The sequence below is a fragment of the Adiantum capillus-veneris genome, chromosome 4 (assembly GCF_014529385.1).
Source record: "Adiantum capillus-veneris isolate H3 chromosome 4, ASM1452938v2, whole genome shotgun sequence".
In the NCBI taxonomy this organism is placed as follows: domain Eukaryota; kingdom Viridiplantae; phylum Streptophyta; class Polypodiopsida; order Polypodiales; family Pteridaceae; genus Adiantum; species Adiantum capillus-veneris.
In genome coordinates, this window is record NC_140934.1 from 78,884,750 (window position 1) to 78,910,672 (window position 25,923).

General features: G+C 41.5%; 1 protein-coding gene across 1 annotated transcript; it reads right to left on the bottom strand.

The window, feature by feature from the left end:
* Positions 1-10,286: 10,286 nt before the first annotated feature.
* Positions 10,287-14,108, bottom strand: LOC147459469 (polyphenol oxidase I, chloroplastic-like). The gene is made up of 2 exons (XM_086510733.1): positions 13,029-14,108; positions 10,287-11,489 (listed from the first exon to the last, which is right to left on the bottom strand). The coding sequence occupies exons 1-2, from the start codon at positions 13,820-13,822 to the stop codon at positions 10,637-10,639; spliced, it is 1,647 nt and encodes a 548-aa protein (XP_086366859.1). The 5' UTR covers positions 13,823-14,108; the 3' UTR covers positions 10,287-10,636.
* Positions 14,109-25,923: the final 11,815 nt, after the last annotated feature.

Genomic DNA, 25,923 nt, shown 5'->3' on the forward strand with positions numbered 1-25,923 from the left:
GAGAGAGTTAGTAGGGAATGAGGGTAGGGAAGAGGAAGAAGAAACATTTTGTAGGAGAAAGAATTAGTTCCTCACTTATCATAACTCTTGTTGCTAGCATACATAATATCATAGTAATGAAGGAGAAGGATATGGCAAGATTAAGCATTGAATCATGGCTCTTGGTTGGATTTTCACTCCATATCCAAGAGTGTTGGTGTAGGCTCTCAACCTCTACTTGATTGGAGAAGGAGAGGGAGCTCTTGCACTTTGCATAGCACACAATGAGAGTGCTTGTGAGTGTGTGTGGGTGATTATACCCCCTAAGAAACCCCCTAGCTTTCTTGGGTCGACCCCCCCTTCTAGCTCATGCTTGAAGCTCATTGGACCCCTCCAGGCCTAGCCAATCACAAGCAGAAGGCATTACAAGCAGCAAGGGTAGCCTTGAGACAAGTGTCCCCCTTTCCTCTTTGAGAGAGAGGGCTAGATAAATGCTAAATCAATTAATTAAATTTCCTAAATTATTATTGGACCCCTTGGGTGGCCAACCGATAGGCTCCAGGCACACCAGAAGGGCAACATGAGGAGGAACTTGACAAGTGTCCCTTTTGATTTCTTTGTACCATGCATGCCTTGTGTGAGTGTGTGGGTGTTCTCTCTCATCCCCCCTCATGTAGGGCTAGCCCCCTCCTTGAAGGGATTGAATATTTTACTTTTTGACACCTCAACCCCTCATGCATAGGCCCAGTTCCCACCACAAGCTTGGCTCATAAGCACTTTAAGCTTGGGGTGGGTTCTCACCTCAAGTGCAACCCTAGCATCTCAAGCATGTCAAGCACCTCGAGCATCTCAATAATTAAGCACCTCAAGCATCTCAAGCACCTAAATCATCAAGAACCTCAAGTACCTTAGTCATCAAGCATGACAAGCAGGACAAGCACCTCGAGCTGGGTCGGGTTCCCGCGCCTCAAGCTCAGCCCTAGCTTACCTAAGGTCAAAGGCCTTTTACACACATTATTGTAGGTCTTCAATGAATCTAACCCTAAGTTCTTATGCTCCATTTTTTAGCCTTGCTCTTTGATATACCATCTCTCATTTGGGCCCCTTTACCATTGGCCCCGTGTTGTGATAGATCTATAAGCACATGTCTATATCTTAACACTTGTTCCCGTTTATTCTCCCACATTAAGTGATCAATTTAATATGAGAAAATCATTTGGGTTGGTTAGATATTAGATCTTAGATTTTATGACATTACCTCTCTCTTGAAATCATAGTCATCCTCGACTATGAGGTAGAAGAGATAAAGCCTTAGTCATTAGTCAATTTTACTTAGCGGGTAGAGGATCCCTTTTTACCCTACGAAATCTTTCCAAGATGGATGACTAATCCATTTGGTGCTTGGGAGACATAGCTTCCGCAAGCATGTCTGCTCTTTAGGCCATTTCATTCTCCCAAAGTAGAGTGACAAATTCTACTTGGTGTTTGAGAGACGTCATCATCACAAACATGATTCTAAGCATGCATACTAGTTAAATTTGTGCACAATTCAAAAGAGGACTAGTCTTATAAGACAAAAACATGAGTCATTTAAAAGAAATTTGTACATTTGCTTACTCTAATGTAGCATTGTAAGCATTGACAAAGTTCATACTATCCTTAAGCTGTATTCCTTGCATCCATCTAGCATCTTCAAAAGGATAATTTTTGAACTTAATAAGATACCGTCGAATAATCTTACCATGTCATAGTACCTTGTCTTCATGCCGACGAACAGCTTCAGGTTGTAGCACCTCTTCTTGGTCTTCAACTTCGGGAGGGTCTTCAATAATTGGTTCAGTTGGTGGCTCTCCTTTGTAGGGCTTAAGTAGGCTTACATGAAAGGCATTGTGTATTAGCCAATGGTTGGGCAACTTGAGTTGATAAGCCGTCTCATTGATGGGCTTCAAGATTTGGAAAGGACCATAGTATCTTTTTGCTACTTTAGCATAATACTTTTGATGGACCGTAGGATTTTTGCCCGTCGTTTGCCTTAATCGAGCCTTAGGAAACTTGAGTAAGACCCAATCATTTTCTTTGAACATTAAGGCTCTTCTATGCTTATCAGCAACAGCTTTTTGCCTTTGTTGAGAGATGGATATAGCCTCCTTAATCTTTTGAAAATATTCTTGTAGGTCACAGCTATACTCATCGGCGGCGAAGATCTTCCCATGTACTTTGAGTAGCAATGGACTTTTAGGTCTTCCCTCAATGATCTCAAAAGGTGCTTTTCCCGTAGAAGTATGTATAGTATTATTGTAGGCATACTCTACAAGAGGTAAGTACTTTTCCCATTGTGAGCGTTGGTCTACTTCGGTAACATAAGTCTTGAGTAGATCGAGTATCGTAAGATTGACTATCTCACTTTGGCCATCCGTTTGTGGGTGATAGGCCAAAGAGAAATTCAATCTTGTTCCTAGATTTTCAAAGAGACCTTTCCAGAAATTACTGGTCTTTCTAGGATCTCTATCTGACACGATGGATGTGGGTAATCCATGGTGCTTGAAAATCTAAGATATGAAGAGAGTTGCCATTTGATGTGCCTTAATAGTCTTTTTGACAGGAATAAAATGTGCTTGCTTGCTAAACCTATCAACTATTTTCCATATTCCAGTATTCCCATGGATAGACTTGGGTAATCCAAAGATGAAATCTATGGATATACTCTCCCATGGTGAATTTGGGATAGGCAATGGTTGGAGTAATCCAGGTTGCTTCCCTCTATCATATTTGGTCTTTTGGCATACTACACATTTTAAAACATACTCTTGTATGTCCACTTTCATGGTAGGCCAATAGAAATACCTCTCTACTCCTCGGAGAGTAGGTTGAATACCTCTATGCCCCTCATATGGAGGAGAATGGGTTTCATACATAACTTTCTCACGAAGGGAATGGGTAACACATAGCCTATTGCCGTGGAGAAGATAACCATCCTGCAAGGTGAATGGTTCCTCTTTCTTCCCCAAAGCAAGGGCTGACATTATGTCTCTAAAGTCAGGGTCAGTAGCATACTCATCTATCATAGAGGATAGATCATTGTGAGTAGTTATAGACACCGAATTAACTTTGGGTCGTCGTGAAAGTGCATCAGCCACTTGATTGTGCTTACCAGCTATGTGAGCAATATGGAAATTAAATTGCGAAAGAAAATTTGCCCACCTCATTTGTTTGTCGGAAAGCTTGGTTTGCGTCATGAAATACTTGAGACTTTGGTGGTCGGTTCGTAGGATAAATGGAGTCTCCAATAGGTAGTGATTCCATGTGTCTAGGGCATGTAGAACAGCTAAAAGCTCTTTCTCATAAATGCCCAAGACTCGTTCATCAATATTAAGCCTTCGGCTCTCATATGCTATGGCATGCCCTTCTTGAAGCAAAACTGCTCCAAGGCAATCACCACAAGCATCACATTGGACCTCAAATGGCTTTGAGAGATCCGGAAGCAAGAGGACTGGTTGGGAAGTAAGCTTCTCTTTGATCTTTTCAAAAGCATTTTGCTCCTTAGCAGTCCATACAAACTTAACTTGCTTCTTAGTTAAGTCGTGTAGTGGTCCTGTTACTTGAGAGAATTTTGCTATGAAGCGTCTATAGTATGCGCACATACCAACAAAGCTTCTTAGCTCATGTAGATTTTTTGGGTTAGGCCATGCTTTTATTACCTCTAACTTTGATGGATCCATTTGGATACCATCTTAGAGATAATATGACCTAGGTATTGAATCTCTTGAAGGAAGAATTCGTTTTTCTTTTGGTTAAGAAAAATCTTGTTCTCCCTCAATGCTTAAAAAACCACTTGGACATGTTGCTTATGTTCCTCCAAATACTTGGAGTAGATGATGATACCATCAAAGAAAACTCCAGTGAATTTGCGGTATGGTCTAAAACTTTTCTCCATCAAACGATTGAACGTAGCTGGTGCATTAGTCAAGCTAAAAGGCATGACTAGATATTCATAAAGACCAAACGTTGTGCGAAACGCGGTCTTTAAGATATCTTCATCCACTATCCTTATTTGATGATAGCCACTCTTAAGGTCAATCCTACTGAAGTAGGTCGAGCCTTGTAGCTTATCAAACAGATCTTCTACCCGAGGTACTAGAAATCTGTTTTTGATAGTGATATGGTTTAGTGCTCGATAGTCCACACACATACGATATGTACCATCTTTCATTTGCAATAAAAGGATTGGAGAACAAAAGGGAGAGGAACTAGGCCTCACCATCCCTTTGTCTACCAGCTCTTGTACTTGCCTCATGATCTCCTCTTGTTGAGCTTCTGAGACTCGATAAGGAGGCTTGTTAGGTGGTTAGTTTCCAGGAAGGAGCTCAATACGATGGTCATCATCTCCTTGTTTTGGAGGTAAGTCCATAGGGATATCATCGATGAACACATCTTGGAATCCTTTTAGAAAATTAGACAAGTCCAATTCTTCTTGATTCCTACCATTTATATTTGATGAAACATTAGTATCTTTTAGAGACTCTTTGACAAAAATCATGTACGTAGAAACTGAGCTCTTCATTGACTTATCAAAAGCAAGAGGATTTACAAGTGGAATAGTGTGGCCACGCTCACTAGCATCTATATACATGTTCTTTCCCCTATAGGTGAAGTAGATTCTCCTTTCAGAAAACTTCATGTTGGCAACCATGCGATCAAACCATGGTGCCCCTAGGATAACATCCTCATGTTGGAGAGGAGAGATGAAGAAGTATTCCTTGTCGACATAGCTTTGGACATGAAGCCTCAACTTCCCAATCAAGGGAGTAACGGAGGCTTGTTGTCCCTTTAAAGCTGCATCAGCGACTACTATATCTCCCATCTCAAAATCTTGAATGCCCAACTTGGTGGCCAACTCCATTGATATGAAGTTAAGAGTAGAGCCGGGGTCAAACAAGATGAAGGCATCATGCTCTCTTACCTTTCCCCAAGAATAGGAAAGTGATGATCCTTTGCAATGAGCATCCTCTTTTGGAGCTTCGATGGTGGAAGCCCTAGGAGTCTCATTGCGAGTATTCTTCTTGGGGCAAGAACGATAGCCATGTCCTTGCTCCCCACACTTGAAACACTTATGGTCCTTGCGAAAAGCTTCAAGCTCTTCAGGAGAGAGTTTGTTTTTACCTTTGTAAACTCCCTTCTACTTGGACCGATTATTGTTGTTGTTGGAATTGACTTGGGAAGTATTTTGAACATTGGTTTTCCCCTTTGCATCATTTTTGTCTTTGTTTTCCATGGGCTTGACATTACGTCTATCCCCTTGATGGAAATTGATGCGTGAAGCAACCATGGTGTGATGGATTACTTCGCTAATAGTACCAGGCCATTGAGAGTTGATGTATTCGACCATTTCTTCAGGTAATCCCACACAGAATTGCTGCCTTTGCTCGGCAAAGTCTATCTTTTGAAAGACAGTAGCCTTGAGATGTAAATCCCAAAACTTGTCTACATATTTGTGGATAGACTCATGGGAGAGGAGCTTCAAGCTGCGCCATTCGGTAAGCACTTTCTCCTTTGCATCGCTTGCAAGGAATTTCTTCATGATGGAAACTCGTAGAGTTATCCATGTCTTTGGGGCTTCACCATTTCCACGAAGGCTAGCCCACCATTGACAAGCTGATTTTTGGAAGTGCATAGCTACATGGCGTAGCTTAGAGGACTCTGTGAAGCCCTCATCTCCAAAGGCCGCATCAAATTGCTGGATGAAGGCCAACACTTTGTCTATAGCACCGAAGGTGCCATCATAGGTGAGAAAAGAGATACTTTTTCCTCCCTCCTTGAAATTCTTTAGCTTTTGTGACCTTCGCCATGCAGGAAATGATTTGCGATGTCCTCCCCTCTTGTATTCTCTAGGAGAATAACCATAACTTTCGTCAGAAGAGGAGGAAGGTGAAGAAGAAGGAGAAGAGGGTGACCTCTTCCTAGCCCTTTTCTTCCTTTGTTTTCTCTCTTGCCTTTCACAGTGATAAGAAGAAGGACTATGTGTTGATCGTTTCCTCTTGGGAGTAGTGCGCGATCGTCTAGACTGCCTTCTTCGTGGAGCCTCATCTTCAGAGGAACTTAAACTTTCATGTTTCTTGCTCTTTGGATTCATGTAGGGATTGAATATTTGACTTTTTGACACCTCAACCCCTCATGCATAGGCCCAGTTCCCACCACAAGCTTGGCTCATAAGCACTTTAAGCTTGGGGTGGGTTCTCACCTCAAGTGCAACCCTAGCATCTCAAGCATGTCAAGCACCTCAAGCATCTCAATAATTAAGCACCTTAAGCATCTCAATCACCTCAATCATCAAGCACCTTAGTCATCAAGCATGACAAGAAGGACAAGCACCTCGAGCTGGGTCGGTTTCCTGCGCCTCAAGATCAGCCCTAGCTTACCTATTGTCAAAGGCCTTTTACACACATTATTGGAGGTCTTCAATGAAGCTAACCCTAAGGTCTTATTCTCCATTTTTTAGCCTTGCTCTTTGATAGAACATCTCTAATTTGGGCCCCTTTACCATTGGACCCGTGTTGAGATAGATCTATAATCACATGTTTATATCTTAACACTTGTTCCCGTTTATTCTCCCACATTAAGTGATCAATTTAATATGAGAAAATCATTTGGGTTGCTTAGATATTAGATATTAGATTTTATGATAGAATTAGTGGTTATCACCCCCATTCATGCAAAGTCTTGTGGACATCCAATATGTTTTGGGCGGTTGCTAACCATACTATGTGCTAAAATGGACCGTATGTCTCATACGGTACATTTTAGCACATATTATGGATCAGAATCGCCCATACCATATCGAATGGATATAAAACTTTGCAAGGATGGAAGAATAATTCTCATCCCCACCCGTACAAATTCTTATGGCCATTGAATATGAATTTGGTGGTCTCAAATCATACTATGCGCTGAAACAAGTCGTATGGCTCATACCGCCCATTTTAGTGCATAATATGGGCCTTGACCACACAAACCATATCGGATAGCTATGAGACTTATCAAGAGTGATAGAATATTACTCAACTTGGCCCATGAAAATTCTTATGTCCATCCAATATGGTTTGAGAGGTTTCGACCCGTACTATGTGCTAAAATTTGTTGTAACAGCCATATGTCTTATTTTAGCACATAGTGTGGGCCTTGACTGCCCATACCATACCGGATGGATGCAAAATTTGTAGGGGTCGGAAAATTATACTCTTCCCCACTCATGAAAAGGGTTGTGGCGATCCAATATAGTTTGGGAAATCCCGACCCATACTATACGCTAAAATCGGTCGTATGGCTCATACGTCCCATTTTAGCACATAATATGGGCTTTGACTGTCCATACCATATTGTATGGTTGTATAAAATTACAAGGTTGAATTAATGGTGATCACACTCATCCATGCAAAGTCTTGTGGCCATCCGATATGTTTTGGGGGGTCCCTAACCATACTATGTGATAAAATGGACCGTATCTCTCATAGGACCCATTTTATCAAATGTTATGGGTCCTAATCACCCATACATATACGATAGCTATGAAAATTTGCATGTATGGAACAATAGTTCTCATCCCCATCCATACAAAGTCTTGTGGCCATCCTATGGTATGCGCTAGAATGGGTCGTATGGCTCATACAGCCCATTTTAGTGCATAGTATGGGCCTTGACCACCCAAACCATATCCAAGATGACTGTGAGACTTTTCAGGAGCGGGTAAGTAGTACTCAACCCCACCCATGAAAAGTTTTGTGGCCATCCAATATGGTTTGGGAGGTCTCGACGCATACTATGTGCTAGATTTTGTTGTATGAGCCATATGTCCCATTTTAGCACATAGTATGGGTCGAAACCCTCCATATCGAATAGATGTGAAACTTTGCATGGGTGGGGATGAGAACCATTCTCCACCTGTGCAAAGTTGCACAATCATCCAAGTTTAGGGTTTAAGGGTTAGGGTTTAGGGTACAGGGTAGCCATACGGCCCATTTAGCGCATAGTATGGATGGGGACTGCCCAAACCATATATAGATGGCTATGAATCACCATTCCCCAATCCGTCCAAAGTTTAACAACCATGCAAGTTTGGGATTTATGGGTTAGGGTTTTGCGATATAGGATACAGGGTTTAGGGTATAGGATACATGGTTTAGCGTGTAGGGTTTAGGATTTATGGTTCAAGGTTTAAGGTTTAAGGTTTAGAGGTTAGGATTTTGGGTTCAAGATTTAATTTAGGCTTTAGGTTTTATGGTTAGGGTTTAGGGACAAGGATTTAGGTTCAGCGTTCAAGGTTTAAGGTATTGGGTTTATGGTTTAGGGATCACGATTTCGAGTTCAAGGTTTAGGGTTTACAACGCATAGTATGGATTGAGACCACTCAAACCGTGATGGATGGCGACAACACTTTGCACCAGTGGAAGTGAGAACCATTTTTCCACCTATTAAAATTTTCACAGTCATTTGATATGGTTTCGGTAATCAAGGTCCATACTATGCGCTAGAATGGACCATATGGCTCATACGACCTAGTTCATTGCATAGTATGGGTCTTGATTACCCAAACTATATTGGATGGCAACGAGAGTTTTCATGGGTTGGGGTGAGCACCATTATCCCACCCCTGTAAATTTGCATTAACATCCAAATTGGTATGGGTGTTCAAGGCCCATACTATGTGCTAAAATGGGCCATATGAGCCATACGGTCTGTTTTAGTGCATAATATGGTTTGAGACTACCCAAACCATATTGGATGGCCACACAAAGGTTCACGGGTGGAGGTGAGCACCATTCTCCAAACCTTACAATGTTGCACAACCATCTAATATGGTATGAGTGGTCAAGGCTCATACTATGTGCTAAAATGGGTCGTATGAGCCATATGGCCCATTTTAGCACATAGTATGGTTCGGGACCGCATAAACTATATCGGATGAATAAAAGAATTTGTATGGTTGGTGATGACTACCATTTCTCTACCCATGAAGTTGCACAATCACATTTGATATGGTATAGGCGGTAAAGGCCCTACTATACACCAAAATGGGCCGTATGAGACAGAGGGCCCATTTTAGTGTATAGTATGGGTCGGGACTACCCAAACCATATTAGATGGCTCTGGAAATTTTCATGGGTGGGATTGAGCACAAATTATCCACGCAGGAAAATTTGCAAATCGATCCAATACGGGCCGTCAAGGCCCAAATTATGCATTACAATGGGCTGTATGGCTCATATGACCCATTTCAGGGCATAGTATAAGTCGGGACCACCCAAACCATATCAGATGGCCATGAGACTTTGCACGTATAGGGGTGAGAACCATTTTCCCATCCTTGCAAAGTTTGATAGGGATCAAATATGGTTTGGGCGATCAAGGCCCATACTATGTGCTAAAATGATTTGTATGGCTCATATGGCCAATTTTAATGTATATTATATATCTGGACCTCCCAAATTCTTTAAATATGGCTTCTAAATGAGTGTCTCGAAGATAGCACAAACTTTGGTATGACTTCATATGGTTGTGCCCTGTTTTGTTGAAAGTTTACCTTATGGTGATCATTGTCACTTATAGTGTGGATACAAATAGCTGAGTATCCAATTTTTCATGACATGAGAGCTCAAACACTTTTCTCAAACACGTGTGCATGTGTGTGTGTCTGTGTGTGTGTGTGTGTGAGAGAGAGAGAGAGAGAGAGGGAGGTGGGAAAGAAGAAGAAGAAGAAGAGATATTATAACATTGTAGGAAACATCCCAAAACGTTTTGAAGGTCTATCCGACAAAAGAACTTAAAAGTTGTAAAGAGAGGCATGTGACATTGCAACAATCCTAGAGACCTTATATATTATCTGACAACTACTAAACTTATTTTTAAAGCAAATCGCACTCATCTGGTGTGAGATGACAAATTGCATCCTTATAAGTACATAGGGTCGCTTGGTCGCACTTGAACCCATGACCCGGGTCACGGAGGTCAAGTACTCAACCAACCAAGCTAACTCCTTTGGAGAAGATGTGTAGAAACAAGTGCTAAACTTAAAACATGTTACAAAAGAGTTGAAAGATCTAACCAACAAGTTATGAAATCAAGATATATATATATATATATATATATATATGTATATATATATATATAGAGAGAGAGAGAGAGAAGAGATTTATTCAATCTTAATCATTGGTGACCGTAAGATGTACATGAGTTTATGCAATGGTTTGTAGGTCCACCTTAATTTCTTTATTGTGTTGTGTTGATATGATCGAATAAATTCAAAAAGTATTGAATGTTTAAAAAAACTTAATATACATTAATGTAACATCCATTGTACATTTATTGAAGCATAGGTTTGTTTCATAATACTAAAAGCCATGTTCGTTTGTACCGCACCAACGCGCGGGTCACATACTAGTTTCAATCTACAGAGAATGAAGGAGGGTGATGACCAATGAGCTGAGAGGCCGAAGCTTTAAGAGATGAGATCACCGTGTGGCAAAGGTATGTGGAACGAGACGGTTCATGCATAGTCAACGAGGAGGCCTTCAATGGAGATGGGTTCAACACTTGTGACAACCATTGTTATGACTACCTCGTGCTCATGCTCAACGTGCAACAAAGGTATGTGGAAAGGGATGGTTCATACATTCTCAATGAGGAGGCCTTGAATAGAGACTGGTTCGACCCCCGTGACAACCATGGTGATTACTACCTCATGCTCATGGGTAATCCCAATTCGTTGCATGTTGTTGCTGATCTCAAACATGACATTTGTGGTGAGGTGGCTATACTTAATACTAGCAGTGGGGATGATGTTGAAGGTGCCTAGGTACTCTGCGGTACTGGTGTCAGTGAGGGCATTAGCGGAGGGGAGGTTGACGAAGGCAGTGAGAGAGACGAAGCTACGGCGGGTGACCTGGAGACCTTGGATAACAAGGACGGTGGCTTTGGTGGTGGTGGAAGGGGGAAAGGAGGGGGCTTTGACAATGGCAGAGCGGCCGGAGCCGAGGAAGATGGTTCCATTCTGGGGGGCCGCACCCATAGTGGCAACGCCAACAGCTCGGGCGGCTTCAACAGCGCTGCCGTTGGACATGACTGGAGGATCGTAGTTGACCCAAAGCTCATCAGCCGCCACACTCGGGTAGCTAATGCCCAGCTTAGAGTTGTCCAAGGCGTCGCGGACTGTCACCTTCACCAACCTAGCCTTCTCATCATAGAAGTAGAATTCTGCATCCAAGAAGTCAGAGTCATTGTGGTCGGCCCTTGGTCCGCCTGGCAGGTCGTATTTCCACTTGTCCCAGAGTCGGTCCACATTGCTATGGTGGGCATAGAAGATGGGGTCTCTAGAGGCAGTGGTGAAGGTACCCATGTCCTGCATTAGCGTCAAATTGGGATCCCCTGTCCAATAGTGGATGCCATTGTGAACCCCACCCTCAATCAGCCCTTCCAATGGTGCAGTGATCACTGTTGAATTTGTGATGTCTGTCCCCGTTCTACACACACAAATTGAAAAGTAAGATTTAGCATCAAAAGGTTATTACAATTATATCACTTCAATTTTCTGTGCACATCACAAGACTATTTGAAATTGATAAGTGCATGTTTATCAGGATTCTTGATATCCTTTTTATTTCCTTGCAAATTTCCTGCATCCATGCAAAATGTACCTATGTAGAAACTTTTCACACTATTAATAAACAATAATTATGGAACCACTCTTTTTATGGCTTGCTTTCCCCCTCCCTACGTATAATATTTCCTATCATTGAAACTGGGAACAAGAAAATGTTTCATTTATGTACACATAATGGAAAACATAGAAAGCACTCATTGGAACACCTCAATAAAGTGATATGAACAATTTCAAGGATATACACAAGCTAAACATGTTGGTGCAAAATTTCAAGACCAAAGAGCAACAGGCCATCTAACACTAGTGCTATTGGTGCAATATAAGGTGTACCCAGGTTACAGTGTACCCATATAAGGTTTTGGTCGATGATGGAGACTCTCGGGCTCCACCCTTCTTTTGGCCGTATTGGTTCCCCTTTTCTTTTGCGACGATTCTGGTGACGGTGGTGTGTTTTGTTATGTGGGTTTGGGGGCTCCATGTAAAACCCCCTTTAAATTTTGATGTTTGGAAGTTATGGTGGTGCTCTTTCTTCGGACAATGGATGCCCTGGCTCGATTGGTTTTGGGCGATGCTTGTAAACTTTTTGTGTTCATATTTTTAATATATCTGAACTCAAAGATTGAAATGCAAGAGTGAATGTCTCAAGGTCTCTCTTCTATAACTTAGTGAAATTTGTAAATTGTTCACAAGAACGTGATAGATATGCATGCCAGAAAAGAAAGCAATAGAGATGCTGCATTCCAAATGATGAGGCAGATGTCATAGCAACCCTACTCTTGCTCGAAGCTTTATTGGTTGTATTGGTGGCTATAGACTCTTATCGCTTCGGACCATGTTGACTTATGAAGTTGATCTCTCTCTATAGGTTATGTGATGATGTCTATGGCTACCAATCTTGCATACGAGAGCAAGCAATCAAGAGACAATAGCAAAGACTCCAAGGCCAATTTGTATTCAATTATTGAAACCATTGTCAAAGCCAAAGACATGAATTTGGGTCAATGGATGCCCAGGGTGGAGGGAGGGGAGCACGAAGGAGAAAGAGGCAGCCTTCACTTCGCATGAGAGAACCTCCCTAACTCCACGTGTGTGGGCAGAGACAAAGAGAGAGACAGTCCGCGCATTTGTGAGCGCTCGCACACAGAGAGAGAGAGAGCATCTTCACTAGATTCTCCTTTTTTTCCATTTTATCCCAGCAGTGGTACCCCCTACTAGAGTCCAATTGTGGATATAAGTCTATTTGGATTGATTGATATATGTATGCTTGAGTTTTCAGCGTGGTGTTATTAATTTCAAATGCTTTGAAAATATTTCTCAACCTAAGGTATGTCCTTTTGAGTGCTTGAACGCCGTGAATTTTTCCCGGAAATGAGAGTGAGTGAGTGAGAGAAGGATATACCGGTAAGCATCTCCCATGAACAGCTCGGCGGTGGTGGCGGTGACCACATCCCGATACATGTCGTTCAGGTTCTGATTCACGATCTCGACGCTGTCGTTGCCAGTGGTGGTGGGGCTCAGTTTAACCAGCGCCGGCGGCAAATTATTCTGGTTACGATTGCGATCGTACAGTGCCGTTCCGTTGGGCACGAACATGGCCGGCATCACATTCCCGCCGTCGCGCTGGTCGTCCCAATTCCAGAAAACAAGCGTGAAGGTGGGATCGCCCAGCAGACTCTGCAGAATCCGTTCGTGCCAGTAGAGGTACCACCGGTGCCATGGCAGGAAGAGCCATGAGAAGTGGACCTGCAGCGGAACGCTGGTATTGCCCGCTTGCCTGTACGCGAAGTTGCAAAAGGCGCAGTGAATTTTCGCCTGCGTGTGAAAGCTCCGGGGGTCGTCGTCCGGAAGCGCCTTCATCAGCTCATACGCGCGCGTGTATTTTGCGATGTAGGCGTCGCTCACTGTGTGCGCGGCCTGCCGGACTCTCGGTTTCGATTTGTATTTGTGGAATGAGAAGACTCTGGGCTTATGTGCAGGGATAGGCAAACAGCAATTGAGGGTGAGCATCATAGTTTGATTCGTAGGGGAAACGTCCATTGCCGGCTCGCATTGCTGCAAGTCTGGCACGCCGATCGGCGAGGCGCTTCCGGTGGACACAGTAAAGAGAAGAAGAGTGAACAGGAAGCTGACGCATGGGATCAGCTGCTCCGCTTGCAGCAGAGACCCTCTAGCCCAGCTTATAGAGGTAGCCATTTAGAGCTGACAACAAGCAGCTGCAGGTCAAGATATTGGTGGCCAAGGAGCTGATCAAGGCTGTGTGCAGAGCATGAAAGAGAGTGTGTGTGTGTGTGTGTGAGAGAGAGAGAGTGTGTGTGTGAGAGAGAGAGAGAGAGAGAGAGAGGGGGGGGGAGAGGGGCGGGGGTTTAAGCTTTGATGCGATCACGCACTAAAGCAATTGATTCAAGCTCCAATTAGCTAAAGTTAGTTTAATTCAGCTGCCATAGCCACTCATTGCAACGCTGAAGAGAGCAACGGAAGAGTTTTGTGACTGGTTCATAATAAATAGTTACTAGGTAGGCGGTGCCGCGGTAGGCTTGCTGATTTTTGGCCAAGAAGGCCATAGGGAAGTGGTAAAGAAAAACGTGCAATTCTCTCACCGTCAAGTGGTTACCCTTACATTAACTTTTATAGGTGACATTTCAAGTCATTTCAAGCCTTATTATATTCATTTGAATATTTTCATTATGAGAACGAGTGTGCACGTGTGCGCGCACACACGTGCATCTCTCTCTCTCTCTAATCTCTCTCCGTTAAAGTATTAAAAAAAAAACATTTTTACAGACATACTAAATTTCTTTTCTGGAATATGCCTAGAGAAAATGTTAAAAATTAGATTTATTTTTCAAGTTTTTATATTATTTTTCTCTATTTCAGGGTGGAACTTCTCCTTTTCCCCTTGCTCTCAATTGCCATTTTTAAAAATTGAAAACGGCACCAATGTTAGAAAAAAACCGGAATCTAGTGTATTTTAACCGTTTAAAATTGAAAAATCCCGACTAGATTTTAAGCTTGTCTTTAGAAAACCAACAAATCTACACAAGTTTTAGTGTAATTGTCGGCAAAAGACTCAAATTTTGACCTATAAACCGAGAGAATTTCAAGTTTCCTGTATTTTTCTAGCCATAAACAACAAGATATTAAGTTGAGACACATTTTTCTCGAACACAGATTATTAACATGTGAAATGTGTTCTAATAATCATTTATTACAACACAAAATGATGCCTTCTTGAGGCCATTGTGAAGTATTTATCTTGTTAACTCATATGATGCGGCCACGAGATTGGGCCATAGGGTGCCAATGTATAATCTCAAGAGCCATAGGTTTCCCTCACTTCCAATGAGACATCCTATGGCCCTAGGGCTGCCATGGTGCCCATGTAAGTGCCCTTGGCCTAAATTCTCTTTGAGATCTTTTACACTGACACCTAGACCACCCTCTGGTCCTAGGGTGATAGATTGCCCTCTATTCCAATGAGAGATCATATGGCCCTAGAACCATAGGGTGCCAATGTATAATCTCAAGGGCCATATGTTGCCGTCTATTGTAATAAGAGATCTTATGATCCTATGGCCATAAGGCTACCATGGTGTCCATGTAGGTACCCTTGAATGGCCTAAATAATTTTGGAGAGCTTTGACATTAATACCTAGGCAATCTTCTGGCCCTAGGGTCATAGGTTTTCCCCTATTTTGATGAGAGATCCTATGGCCTTAGGACCATAGTGTACCAATGTATACACTTATGGGTCATAGGTTTTTCTCTATTCCAATGAGGGATCCTACGGCCCTAGGGCCTTAGGGTTGCCATGGTGACCATGCAGGTTCCCTTGAATGGCCTAAATGCTCTTGAGAGCTTTCACATTGATGCGTAGGACGCCCTTTGGCCCTAGGTTCATAGGTTGTCCTCTATTCTAATGGGATATCATATGACCCTAGGCCCATGTAGGTGACCTTGATTGTCACAAATGCTCTTTGAGAGATTTTACATTGACATCACGGCCACCCTTTGCGCCTAGGGCCATAGGTTTTCCTCTATTCTAATGTGAGATCCTATGGCCTTAAGGACATAGGGTGTCAATGTGTAAGCTCAAGGGCCATAGGTTGCCCTCTATTCCAATGAGAGATCCTATGGACCTAGAGCAACCAAGGTGACCATGTAGGTTCCCTTGAATGGCCTAAATGCTTTTGGAGATCTTTAACATTGACACCCTCTCTCTCTCTCTCTCTCTCTCTCTCTCTCTCTCTCTCTCTCTCTCTCTCTCTCTCGTTCTTTCTCCTCTTGGTCTCTACGCTTTCGCATCATCAATTTTGACATGGTATCAGAGGGTACGTGATCCATGAATTTTGTGGAGCAAGGCAACCCGAAGAAGAGCCCGTGAGAAGTATTTAATTTTCCTTATTGCCGAAAAAATCATCTCTAACCACCCTCTGCCAACATCACCCTCAACTTATGCAGTTGAGCTTATGCAGTTCGTTTCTGATAATGAAATAGATCAAGTTTTCTTGTGTTACTCATTGTCTCATTTTCTCTCTAACATTGAATTTGTTGAAAATTCCTCAATGTCGCATGCTTCTCTCTCATCTCTTCCACCAATGGATACTTGCAAACAAGAAAACGTTGCTAGTGAGTTTTTCCTAATGATTTGCTATCATGATTACTATCGACACAATTGGTGAAACATAGCACCGATGTGGTTGCAAGCTGTAAACCTATTAGTGAACCGCCCTACTGTATGAGTTACTCTGAAGCTGCTGAGGTAGAACGTCAACTTACTCACTACCTTAGCAGAGGGTTTATACACCCCAGTTTTTCACCATGGGCTTCTCCTATCCTATCAGTGAAAAAAAAGTGAAAAAAAAGACGACAGTATGCGCATGTGCGTAGACTACCGTGGCTTAAATGCGGTTACGGTTAAGAACAAATACCCATTGCCACGAGTGGATGATTTGTTCGACAAACTCACTCATGCTCGCATTTTTATGAAAATAGACTTGCGGTCAGGTTATCACCAAGTTTGTATTCAACTTGATGATATACCCAAAACTGCATTCCAAACAAGGTTTGGACACTACGAGTTCTTGGTGATGCCCTTTGGGTTAACCAATGCGCCCGTAACATTCATGACACTTATGGATAGTGTCTTGAAGCCGTACTTGGGTAAATTTATCATCGTTTTTCTCGATGACATTCTAGTCTACAGTGCTTTTGAAGAAGAACACTTACAACATCTCAGACAGGTGTTCAAATTGTTACGAACAAATAAATTATATGCCAAGGAATCTAAGTGTGATTTTTTGCAAGAAGAAATTCACTATCTGGGGCATGTTATTTCAGCTAATGCCAGCTATGTATGGATCAATCCAAAGTGGATACAATCCGGCAATGGCCTTCTCCTAAAATTCTAGAAGAGTTACTGATTTTTTAAGGATTTGCAGGTTTTTACTAAAGGTTCGTTAAAAACTATGCTAATATTGTTGTTTCCATGACGGATCAACTGAAAGGAAAAGGCAAAGCTTTTCAGTGCGGACCCGCTCAATAGCACAGTTTCGATACGCTCGAGGATGCATTAGCTACAGCTCCCATACTAGCTATTGTAGATCCTTTGAAATCATTTGTTTTGGAAACGGATGCCAGTGACATGCTATTGGAGCAGTCCTGTTACAAGACGGACGGCCAATTGCATTTGAAAGCAAGAAACTTGATGGAGCTCAAAAGAACTACTCTACTTATGAGCGCGAACTCTATGCAATAGTGTCTGCCTTGAAAACATGGCGGCATTATTTGTAAGGTGCTCAATTTGAGATTGTGTTTGACCATGAAAGCATCAAATGGTTTACTGAACAAACGGATTTGAAGGGTCGAAAATCCAGGTGGGCCAAGATTCTTCAGGAATATGACGCCAAGCTCCGGTATCATGAAGGTCGATACAATGTGGTGGCTGACGCTCTAAGTCGTATGCCGGAGATCAATTCTCTCTTGTTCATAGAACTTCGTAGTGAATTTTTGGATTCTCTCAAAGGCAAATATGAGCATGATGAAGCATATTCCAGAGTGTGGAGCTATGTACAAATGAGGGATCCTTCTCACTCCAATGATGGTAGTTTAATGTTAACCTCCACACCTAGTTCTCCTCTATTGAGTGATGAACTACAACAATGGAAGCACTTCACCATCGACAATGGGTACCTACTCCATAAGGGGAGAGTTTGTGTACCAACAGACACAGACATTCGGTGCCAAGTTCTTTATGAATGTCATGATAGTCCAAGTTCAGGGCACCCGGGTATTAGAAAAACTTATGCTCTTGTATGACGACAGTTTTACTGGCCAGGTATACATGGCTTTGTTCAAGCTTATGTCTTGCATTGCCAAAAATGTCAAGTTAACAAAGCAGAGCACCTAAAACCAGGAGGACTCTTACATCCTTTGGAGATTCCCAATGAAAAATGGGAAAGTATCTCTATGGACTTTATTGTGGGTATACCAACCACTCTACGAGGTCATGCCTAGGTGTGGGTGGTAGTAGACCGGTTGACTAAACTATGTAAGTTTATTCCAACCAAATCAACGCTTAAGACATCAAAACTAGCCAAGTTATTTGTGGACAATCTATACAAGTTGTTTGGTTTGCCAAGTAACATTGTCAGTGATCGTGCTCCTAAGTAGGTAATACAACCTACTTGAAAAATAGAAAGAAATGTATATCAAATAGAAAGAAATCTATCAGCCTCTCAATCAATCTAATATGATGCTCGATCCATGACGTGGCTTTTTACAAATTGAACTTTAGTCTAAGGTGATTGTATTACCGCCATGTCTATTAGTTTTTCAATCCGTCTAATCCGATGCTCAACCCATCCAGTTGTGGCTTGTGGGAAGTTGTCACATGCGTCGATCTAGAATCCATGCAACTTTTTCAAGGTGATTTGCACGAAAATGAAGAAAAATCTCAAGCACATGGTCAGATGAGAATAGGGTTCTTGGAAAGCATAAGAAAGGCGCTAGGGCAAGGAGAGCTAGTAGCGCTCACCATGTGGACGGCAATCACTTGCATACGGGGTCTGGAGATGTACTTGGGACTTAAAAGCAACAATGCACAAATACAAAAAACCAAAACTATAAAGCAACAAACAATCCAATGGCCATAGCCATCAAATGCAAACAATTATGTGTGTGTGTGTATTTTTTCTTGTTTAATTTAACAAAATATTAACACATTTGAGCAATTAAAATGGTAACAAATTTTATTAAAATCATCTTTTTTCTCTTCAAATCTTATGCATATTTTCAAAATCCCTACGAGGGCTTCAAAAATAAATTCTTTGTTATCTCAATGTCTTAGTGTCATCTCTAATCCTTCTAAGTAAAGCACAAACTAGTGTTTGGAATGAGCTAATCACTCATTACAACTATTCCAAGTTGGTTGGTTAGACTTAGTTTAGATCAGATCAAGACTTCAGTATAAAATTAGGTAAAGACTGAAATGAAATGCAAACACTGAAACTGAAATACAGATTGGAACTAGAAACTGGGACTAGAATATATTCAAATGAATATAAGCAAAGTACAATGGTGTGAGCCAAGTCTGGTCTGAGCTTAATGATTAGAGTTACAAAAGTATGTGAGCATGAAGAGCTCCAAGACACTAAGCAGTGATAGTGAGGAAAGTCCCCACAAATGAAATTGGGTCATATTTATAGCCATCGGACTCGGATTCTGACCGATTGTCTATTGTATCAGTAGTTATCGCAATAACTCGCCTTGGTAATTACCATCCTAGTTTCCTATCTGAATCTTCAACTAGAGGCTATTCCAACCATCGACATCTCCTTCCCCCTTTTCTTTGAATGACATCTCCTTCCCCCTTTTCTTTGAAGGACATCTCCTTCCCCCTTTTCTTTGAATTTGAGAATATTATCAAAATTTCAGTTGTCATTGATGCTCAGTCAAGTAGTGTCAGTCCAATGGAATGTCTTTTCTTTATCTGGATCCTTCTTCTTTGGAGGCCTATATAGACCCTCGATGGTGCATTGGAAAGTCCTTGAGTGCTGGGTCCAGTATTTTCTCTCTAGATTAGACGATAGAGAGCTTCTTGCTCGAGATGATTCCTAAGCACAATATTCATTTCTACCTCATAAGGTATTAAGGCATTCCAAGTCTTTGTATAAGGATCGTTTAATGTTCTTCTGTCTCTAGTGAGTTTGGCTCATAAAAGCTTGTGACAGTAGGAAGATCTATGAATCCAGTCTTTAGGAAGTGGCTAGTTGCATTTGATTCTAGCTTCAAAGAGAATTTCAGTCATCTCCTTGAACTGGGCTTCAGAGGATGCCTTGTTTTGCTATTGCTAGATGTTTCACCCTTTTTATCGTCATGAGGACGGGAAGCTTCTGATAGTCTATGTGTGGAGTAGGTTCTCCCTAGAGAAACCAAATATCTCTCCTCCCACTCTGCAACAACCATGTGAGCATGATTATAAAGTTCATGTCCTTGCACTATGGGTGTATGTCCATGTACTTAAGAGCTTGTAATTGTGTGAATATTGTTGACATGATGAAGAGCTTGAATATATGGCATCAGATCCCCAAGGAGGATATTAGCATCCTTGCCAACATTCAATGATGGTGGAAAAATGGGGTTCAATGCAAGACTAATGCATCCCTTTAATGGTGCATTGTCGACTAGAAACATTCTTTTTGCATCAGAGACTATAGAGAGACAAAGAGACATGCACAAATTTTGCAGCAAAGAAAGATAACTTGGAAAAATTTCATGTGAAGCATTGTTTTGTATGTACTTGGGCAGTTGGACTACTTGCATAAAGATTTCTATAGTTTGGGTGACTTGCATATGGAATTTTGTGCAGTTGGACTCCTTGTAAAAGACGATGTGCGTATGGGTGATCTGAATTTTCCATTATTTGTAGTTGGGTAGTCAACATATCAGCTCACATGCACCCAGGAAATTCATTTTGGGTGCCTCTGTACCTCTATATGTAAATATAAGAACTATACATAGTTGGGCAATTATGTTTGCAGCCTACAATCTGCCAATGCTTCCCTTGGAAATGATAGGTTGCAAGGCTATGTATACAAGATGAGCCCAAAGAAATTGGGGCGAACTTCCCAAGGTGCTTGACATGTTAGATGCCAAAGTGCCATGATGAAGAAGCTCATCCTATGACCAGAGTTGTGACTTCAATAAGGCCATGGATGCTTGGATAGTATTGGAGTCTCTAGAGAGAGAGGGGGATGGTGTGTGTGAGAGAGAGAGATACAGTGTGCACATGTCTCGGGGGGGGGGTTTGCTATGTGTAAAACTACCATATCACGTGTGTTCAAGATATGTTTCTAAAACCCTTTATCTGTGAATTTTTTTAGGAATATAATATACCCTTTTCTTTTGAAATCTGTAAGTTTTTTTCAAATTTGAAAAAATAATGCCCTTCTGTATATATATTTATGTAAGTTTCAAGAACTTTAAATACCCTTCTGTTGAACTCACGTGATAGGTTACATTTTTATTAGGTGAACTCCCCGGGGCACATGTGCGCCCAAATAAATGAAACTGTTCACATTGACTGCGATGTTGGCTGAACCTTTATCTTGTGAAAAAAAGCTTATTGTGGCAACAATAGATGGCAGGAATATCAAACTAAAATAATCTATATTTGTACTATATATAATGAGAGGAGGGATTTTGGGGCCCCTCCCAACTGCACGTCAGACTAGGGGTCAACCAGCTAGTGTGCTCTAAGCCTCAAGTGGCAGCCAGGCGAGACACCAAGCCCGGAAGAGATATATGATTACAAATTGAGTACTCCCTTTTAACCAGAACAAGATCAATTATCGCGTGCACATTGTGATGCTACTAAATCTTGCAGCCATGGCGACATGTGAGTAGAATATCGGGGGGAGAGAGAGAGAGAGAGAGAGAGAGAGAGAGAGAGAGAGAGAGAGAGAGAGAGAGAGAGAGAGAGAGAGAGAGAGAGAGAGAGAGAGAGAATGAGATGGAGCTGATGGATGGGAAGCATTAGGTGGGGCAGTGGCTCTCTTGGCCCGACACAAGTTAGGCATATCCCGCAATCAGTGCATTCCAAGAGACGACATCCTACACATGAAGCTTCTCAAGCACTTTTTGTGCTTTTCGAAGTGCACCAAATTTGGCATGAGAGAGAGAGAGAGGTCTACCACTACCGTCGTTGATTCCCCTCCGCCACATGACAAAAAAAACCTACTGGCGGGGGCGAACTCGGGTTGAAGCTAGGAAAACACAATAGCAAACTTAGTTTCAAAAGCCAGGAGGAGGAGGAGGAATTGAGGCATCGCTCTACAACTCATCATCAATGGAGTAGCAAACAAATAAACAAGGGGGAAGAGAAGCTTAAATGCACTATTTTGCATCGATACGGAGCTTTGTTGATGGTGGGAACTCGCAGAGCTAGAAAAGACCTAGGTTTAATGTAATCCCACCTACAAATTTTGGTATTTACCTCTAAATTTAAACTTTGAAGGCTTGAGAAAACCTAGAACCTATAGAGAAATTTAGTGTAGAAACCTTGAACCCTACCATTGCCTTGGTTGACATGTATGCCAAATGTGGTGCACTTCATAAAGCACAGTGCTTGAGGAGCTTAATTTATGGGATGTCGTCTCTTGGAATGCACTCATTATGGGATATGCCTAACTTGAGCAAGGTGGGCAAGGTCAAGAAGCTCTGGGCTGGTTTCAACGGATGTGTGCAAAAGGAGAGTGTCTCTATGATTCAATCACATATGGTGGCATCCTTGAGATCACTATTCGGGAAAACTGTGCCTCAGCTTAGCCTTCAGCCAATTGCAAAATCAAAGTAGCCGATTGAGGGTAGGGCAAGAAGGAGAAAATTCCACTTAAAATACATGAAAGATAGTGTAATTTTGCAAAAATACTAGCTAGAATTGTAAAATTTCCGGTTCAGATTTGTCTTGGAGGGATTTTGTATGTTTATCAAATGATTTTTCTCGAACATTGCTTGAGATGCTAAGTAAGAGCCCTCGAGGGGTTTGAAGGTAAGAGAGGCCACGTCGTCGCCAAAAGAGACGCCGTTTTACTAGTTGTAATTAATGTACAATACATGTATGACGTATCAAAGAGCTCCAAAAGCTACGAAGGCTGCACAACAATGGGATACGTCTGATCGCCCACATGCAAGATCTATTGGAAAACCTGTCAGCTTAAATGCTTGGTTATCCCCCTAATTTTTTGTAATTATCCCTGAATGTAAATTGCTGATGTCGGAAGTGTCATTTTGTAAAGCCTCACAATGTAATTTTGTTCTCTACTTAATATGACGCTCTTGCGTCTTTTATAAAAGAAAAAAAAAGAGCTCCAAAAGCAAACAAAAGGGTCATTGGTTCAAGTGCGATCAAACGACTCTGTTAACGCTCATAGACACTCATTGTATTCTGCAAGAGAGAATTCTCGTGTCGTTACGAAAAAGATTTGAAGGTCCCATTGGGATTGAAGGTTCCGAATGGGTATGGAAAATATTACTATTAGCTTTAAAAAACTTCCACTATGGGTTACATTGACATTGAAAACACATCATTGTCCAGTGACTAAAGGGCACAGGGTCTTCAATGAAGACCCCATCATGGGATCGACCCGGCAGGCTAAGCACGCCTGCGTCTCTAAGATGATCGACGTCCAACGAAAGACGAGGTCAATGTCCTCCTTGTGATTCGAATCCACGACGTGGACCATGATGAGCTAACCACGCGGATGTGTGTATTCTGTTGCCTTGAAGGCACAAAATAAACCCTATAAGATAAACTCTTGCAAGAAAAAGTAAACTTAAACACATCAGTTTAAAATTGGACGACAGAACCTCGTCTTTTACACGCATAGTTCCTTGCCATGGATCCCATGAGAACGACTAAATAACACTGGGTCTTCATTCAAGACCGAGTGTTATTTAGTCCTAAGGTTGGAGTTTTGGAGCTTTGCCAAGCCGTTTCTTTTATAAACGTGCAATTGAAGACAACTTCTACTTGACTACTAGTAACGGTGAGCTTTGGAGCTTTGCCAAGCCGTTGCTTTTATAACGTGCAATTGAAGACAACTTCTACTTGACTACTAGTATGTGACGCGTGTGTTGAAGCAATTAAGGAGGTACACCTCAATCATGGTAGCCTTTCTCTAGACATTGGTCAATGACATGTAAACACAATGTATGTGATTCTTTTGTTTGCTTTAGGAGCTCCTTTCATAAAGGAGGCACATATCAATCATACTAACCTTTCTCTCCTCATTCCTCGATGAAAAATAAATGCATGAACACATCTTCTCACAAAAGAATCGGACTTTCAATTTAACGTTAAGGGATGGGACCTTGACCTTGGGTCCTGACGTTGGGAGTTTTCTTGTTGACCTTGCTAACTTTTAGGGTTGGCACAATTCAAAAAGAGCTATCACGATTCAACTTTGTGGACGTGGGACGACGGAGTGTGTCGACAACTAGTCCACACAATCATAGATAAGCCAATGGTGTCCACCTCATAATCTAAAAGTGTAGCACATGCATTCGTTAGAAGGTTTGGTTTTATTTCAAAGAGTTGTAGAATTGTATCTATTGAGACATTAGTAAATATGTGTCTAGAGGGATTTTTAAAATACCTCTTGTGTGCGCGCGCACGCACACACACAAACACACACACATAGATGATTCTGGAAAGGTGGATCCGAGTGTATCATATTTGTATTTGATGTTGCAACCAAAGAGATAATAGTGTCTTTACGTCCCAAAGGACAGGTGCATGCAAATGGAAGTGGGGTATGAACTTGAACCATGCATAACTAGTCTTCCACTTTTCTATCGTTTTTTCTTTTATGAAAATTATTTTAGGATAAATTACCACTACCCCTAAGATTTTCAAAATCCGCTAATCTTTTAACAAGTTTGCTCCAATTTTCACATATTTGGTTATATGTCATGAGGAAAAAAATCAGTAGTGAGCTCTCAAAAAGCTGGTGGGGATTGTGTCCCTGAACAATCAGCTATTACAACCCATTGGCCCACAAATATCTTCAAATATTTGAATTCAGTCAAGGTTACACCAATTTTTTAAAAATTTATAAAGAGCGAGCTATTTTGAAAATTTTAAATTCGAGAGAAACTTTTTCTTTTTTGTATAACTCACAATTGTGAGTGGATAGTATTAAGAACATCAGAAATATACACCAACCTCGAGCTCAGACCGAGCCTTGACGGTCACAGGATTACAAGTTTTCTGCTTGATAGATAAACCGCAACTACTCCTAGGCTTTACTCATTACAAGATATCATCATGACATGTATTGTTCTAGACAAGTCCTCTGAGGCTTGTTTGCCTCCGATCATGTGGATCGTCACTCTGCTCTCTTGTATGATTTCACGAAATCTTGCCACAGCCAGATACCCCTCAAACACGCAACGGTTCCTTGCTTGCCAAATATGGTGAAAGAAGTAGTACTTGATTATTTGAGTGCAGACAAGAAGAGCAGAACTTCCCAACCTATTACCACCAAAGAACAGATCATTCTTGAAGAACTTAATTCGAGAGAAACTTTAGAAATGGTCAGGATTTCGACACCCTTGCATCTTCTCATCGACATTTAAGACTCTTATCAGTCATGAAATTGAGGATGGATCTCTCTCTCGCTCTCTCTCTCTCTCTCTCTCTCTCTCTCTCTCCCCTTGTCAACAAATTCTCATATTTTGTATGTAAAATTTTCATTTTCTAAAAAGATGCCAACAGATTCTCTCTCTCTCTCTCTCTCTCTCTCTCTCTCCCCTTGTCAACAGATTCTCATACTTTGTATGTAAAATTTTCATTTTCTAAAAAGATGCCAATTCTTGTGATTAGTACTAGACTTGCCCATAGTTTGTATTTTGCTTTAGATGGCCCCAGGATAACCTTTTTCTATGCGTATAACATAATGCAATTTGGTACTAAAAATTGACATGTTTATAGCTTTTAAGATCTGAATTATAAGGATCACGATCCCTAGTCGTTGTGATTGTTTGCTTCTTACTTGATGAGCTCAAGGCTCTTTTTGCAATATCTCAATGCGGAAGCCACCACGTGGCATTAGATTTATATTTTTAAAAATAAAAATAAAGCATCGCTGCCAAAAAGCTTTAAGACTAAAAAATAAAAATTCTTTCAAAACATATTAAGTGCATAAGTGAAGGGTGAGTTTAGGAAATGAAAAAGCACATGAAGATGAAAAATCAAAAGACACATCGAGGTGGAAAGTCAAAGATCTTTTGTGTCC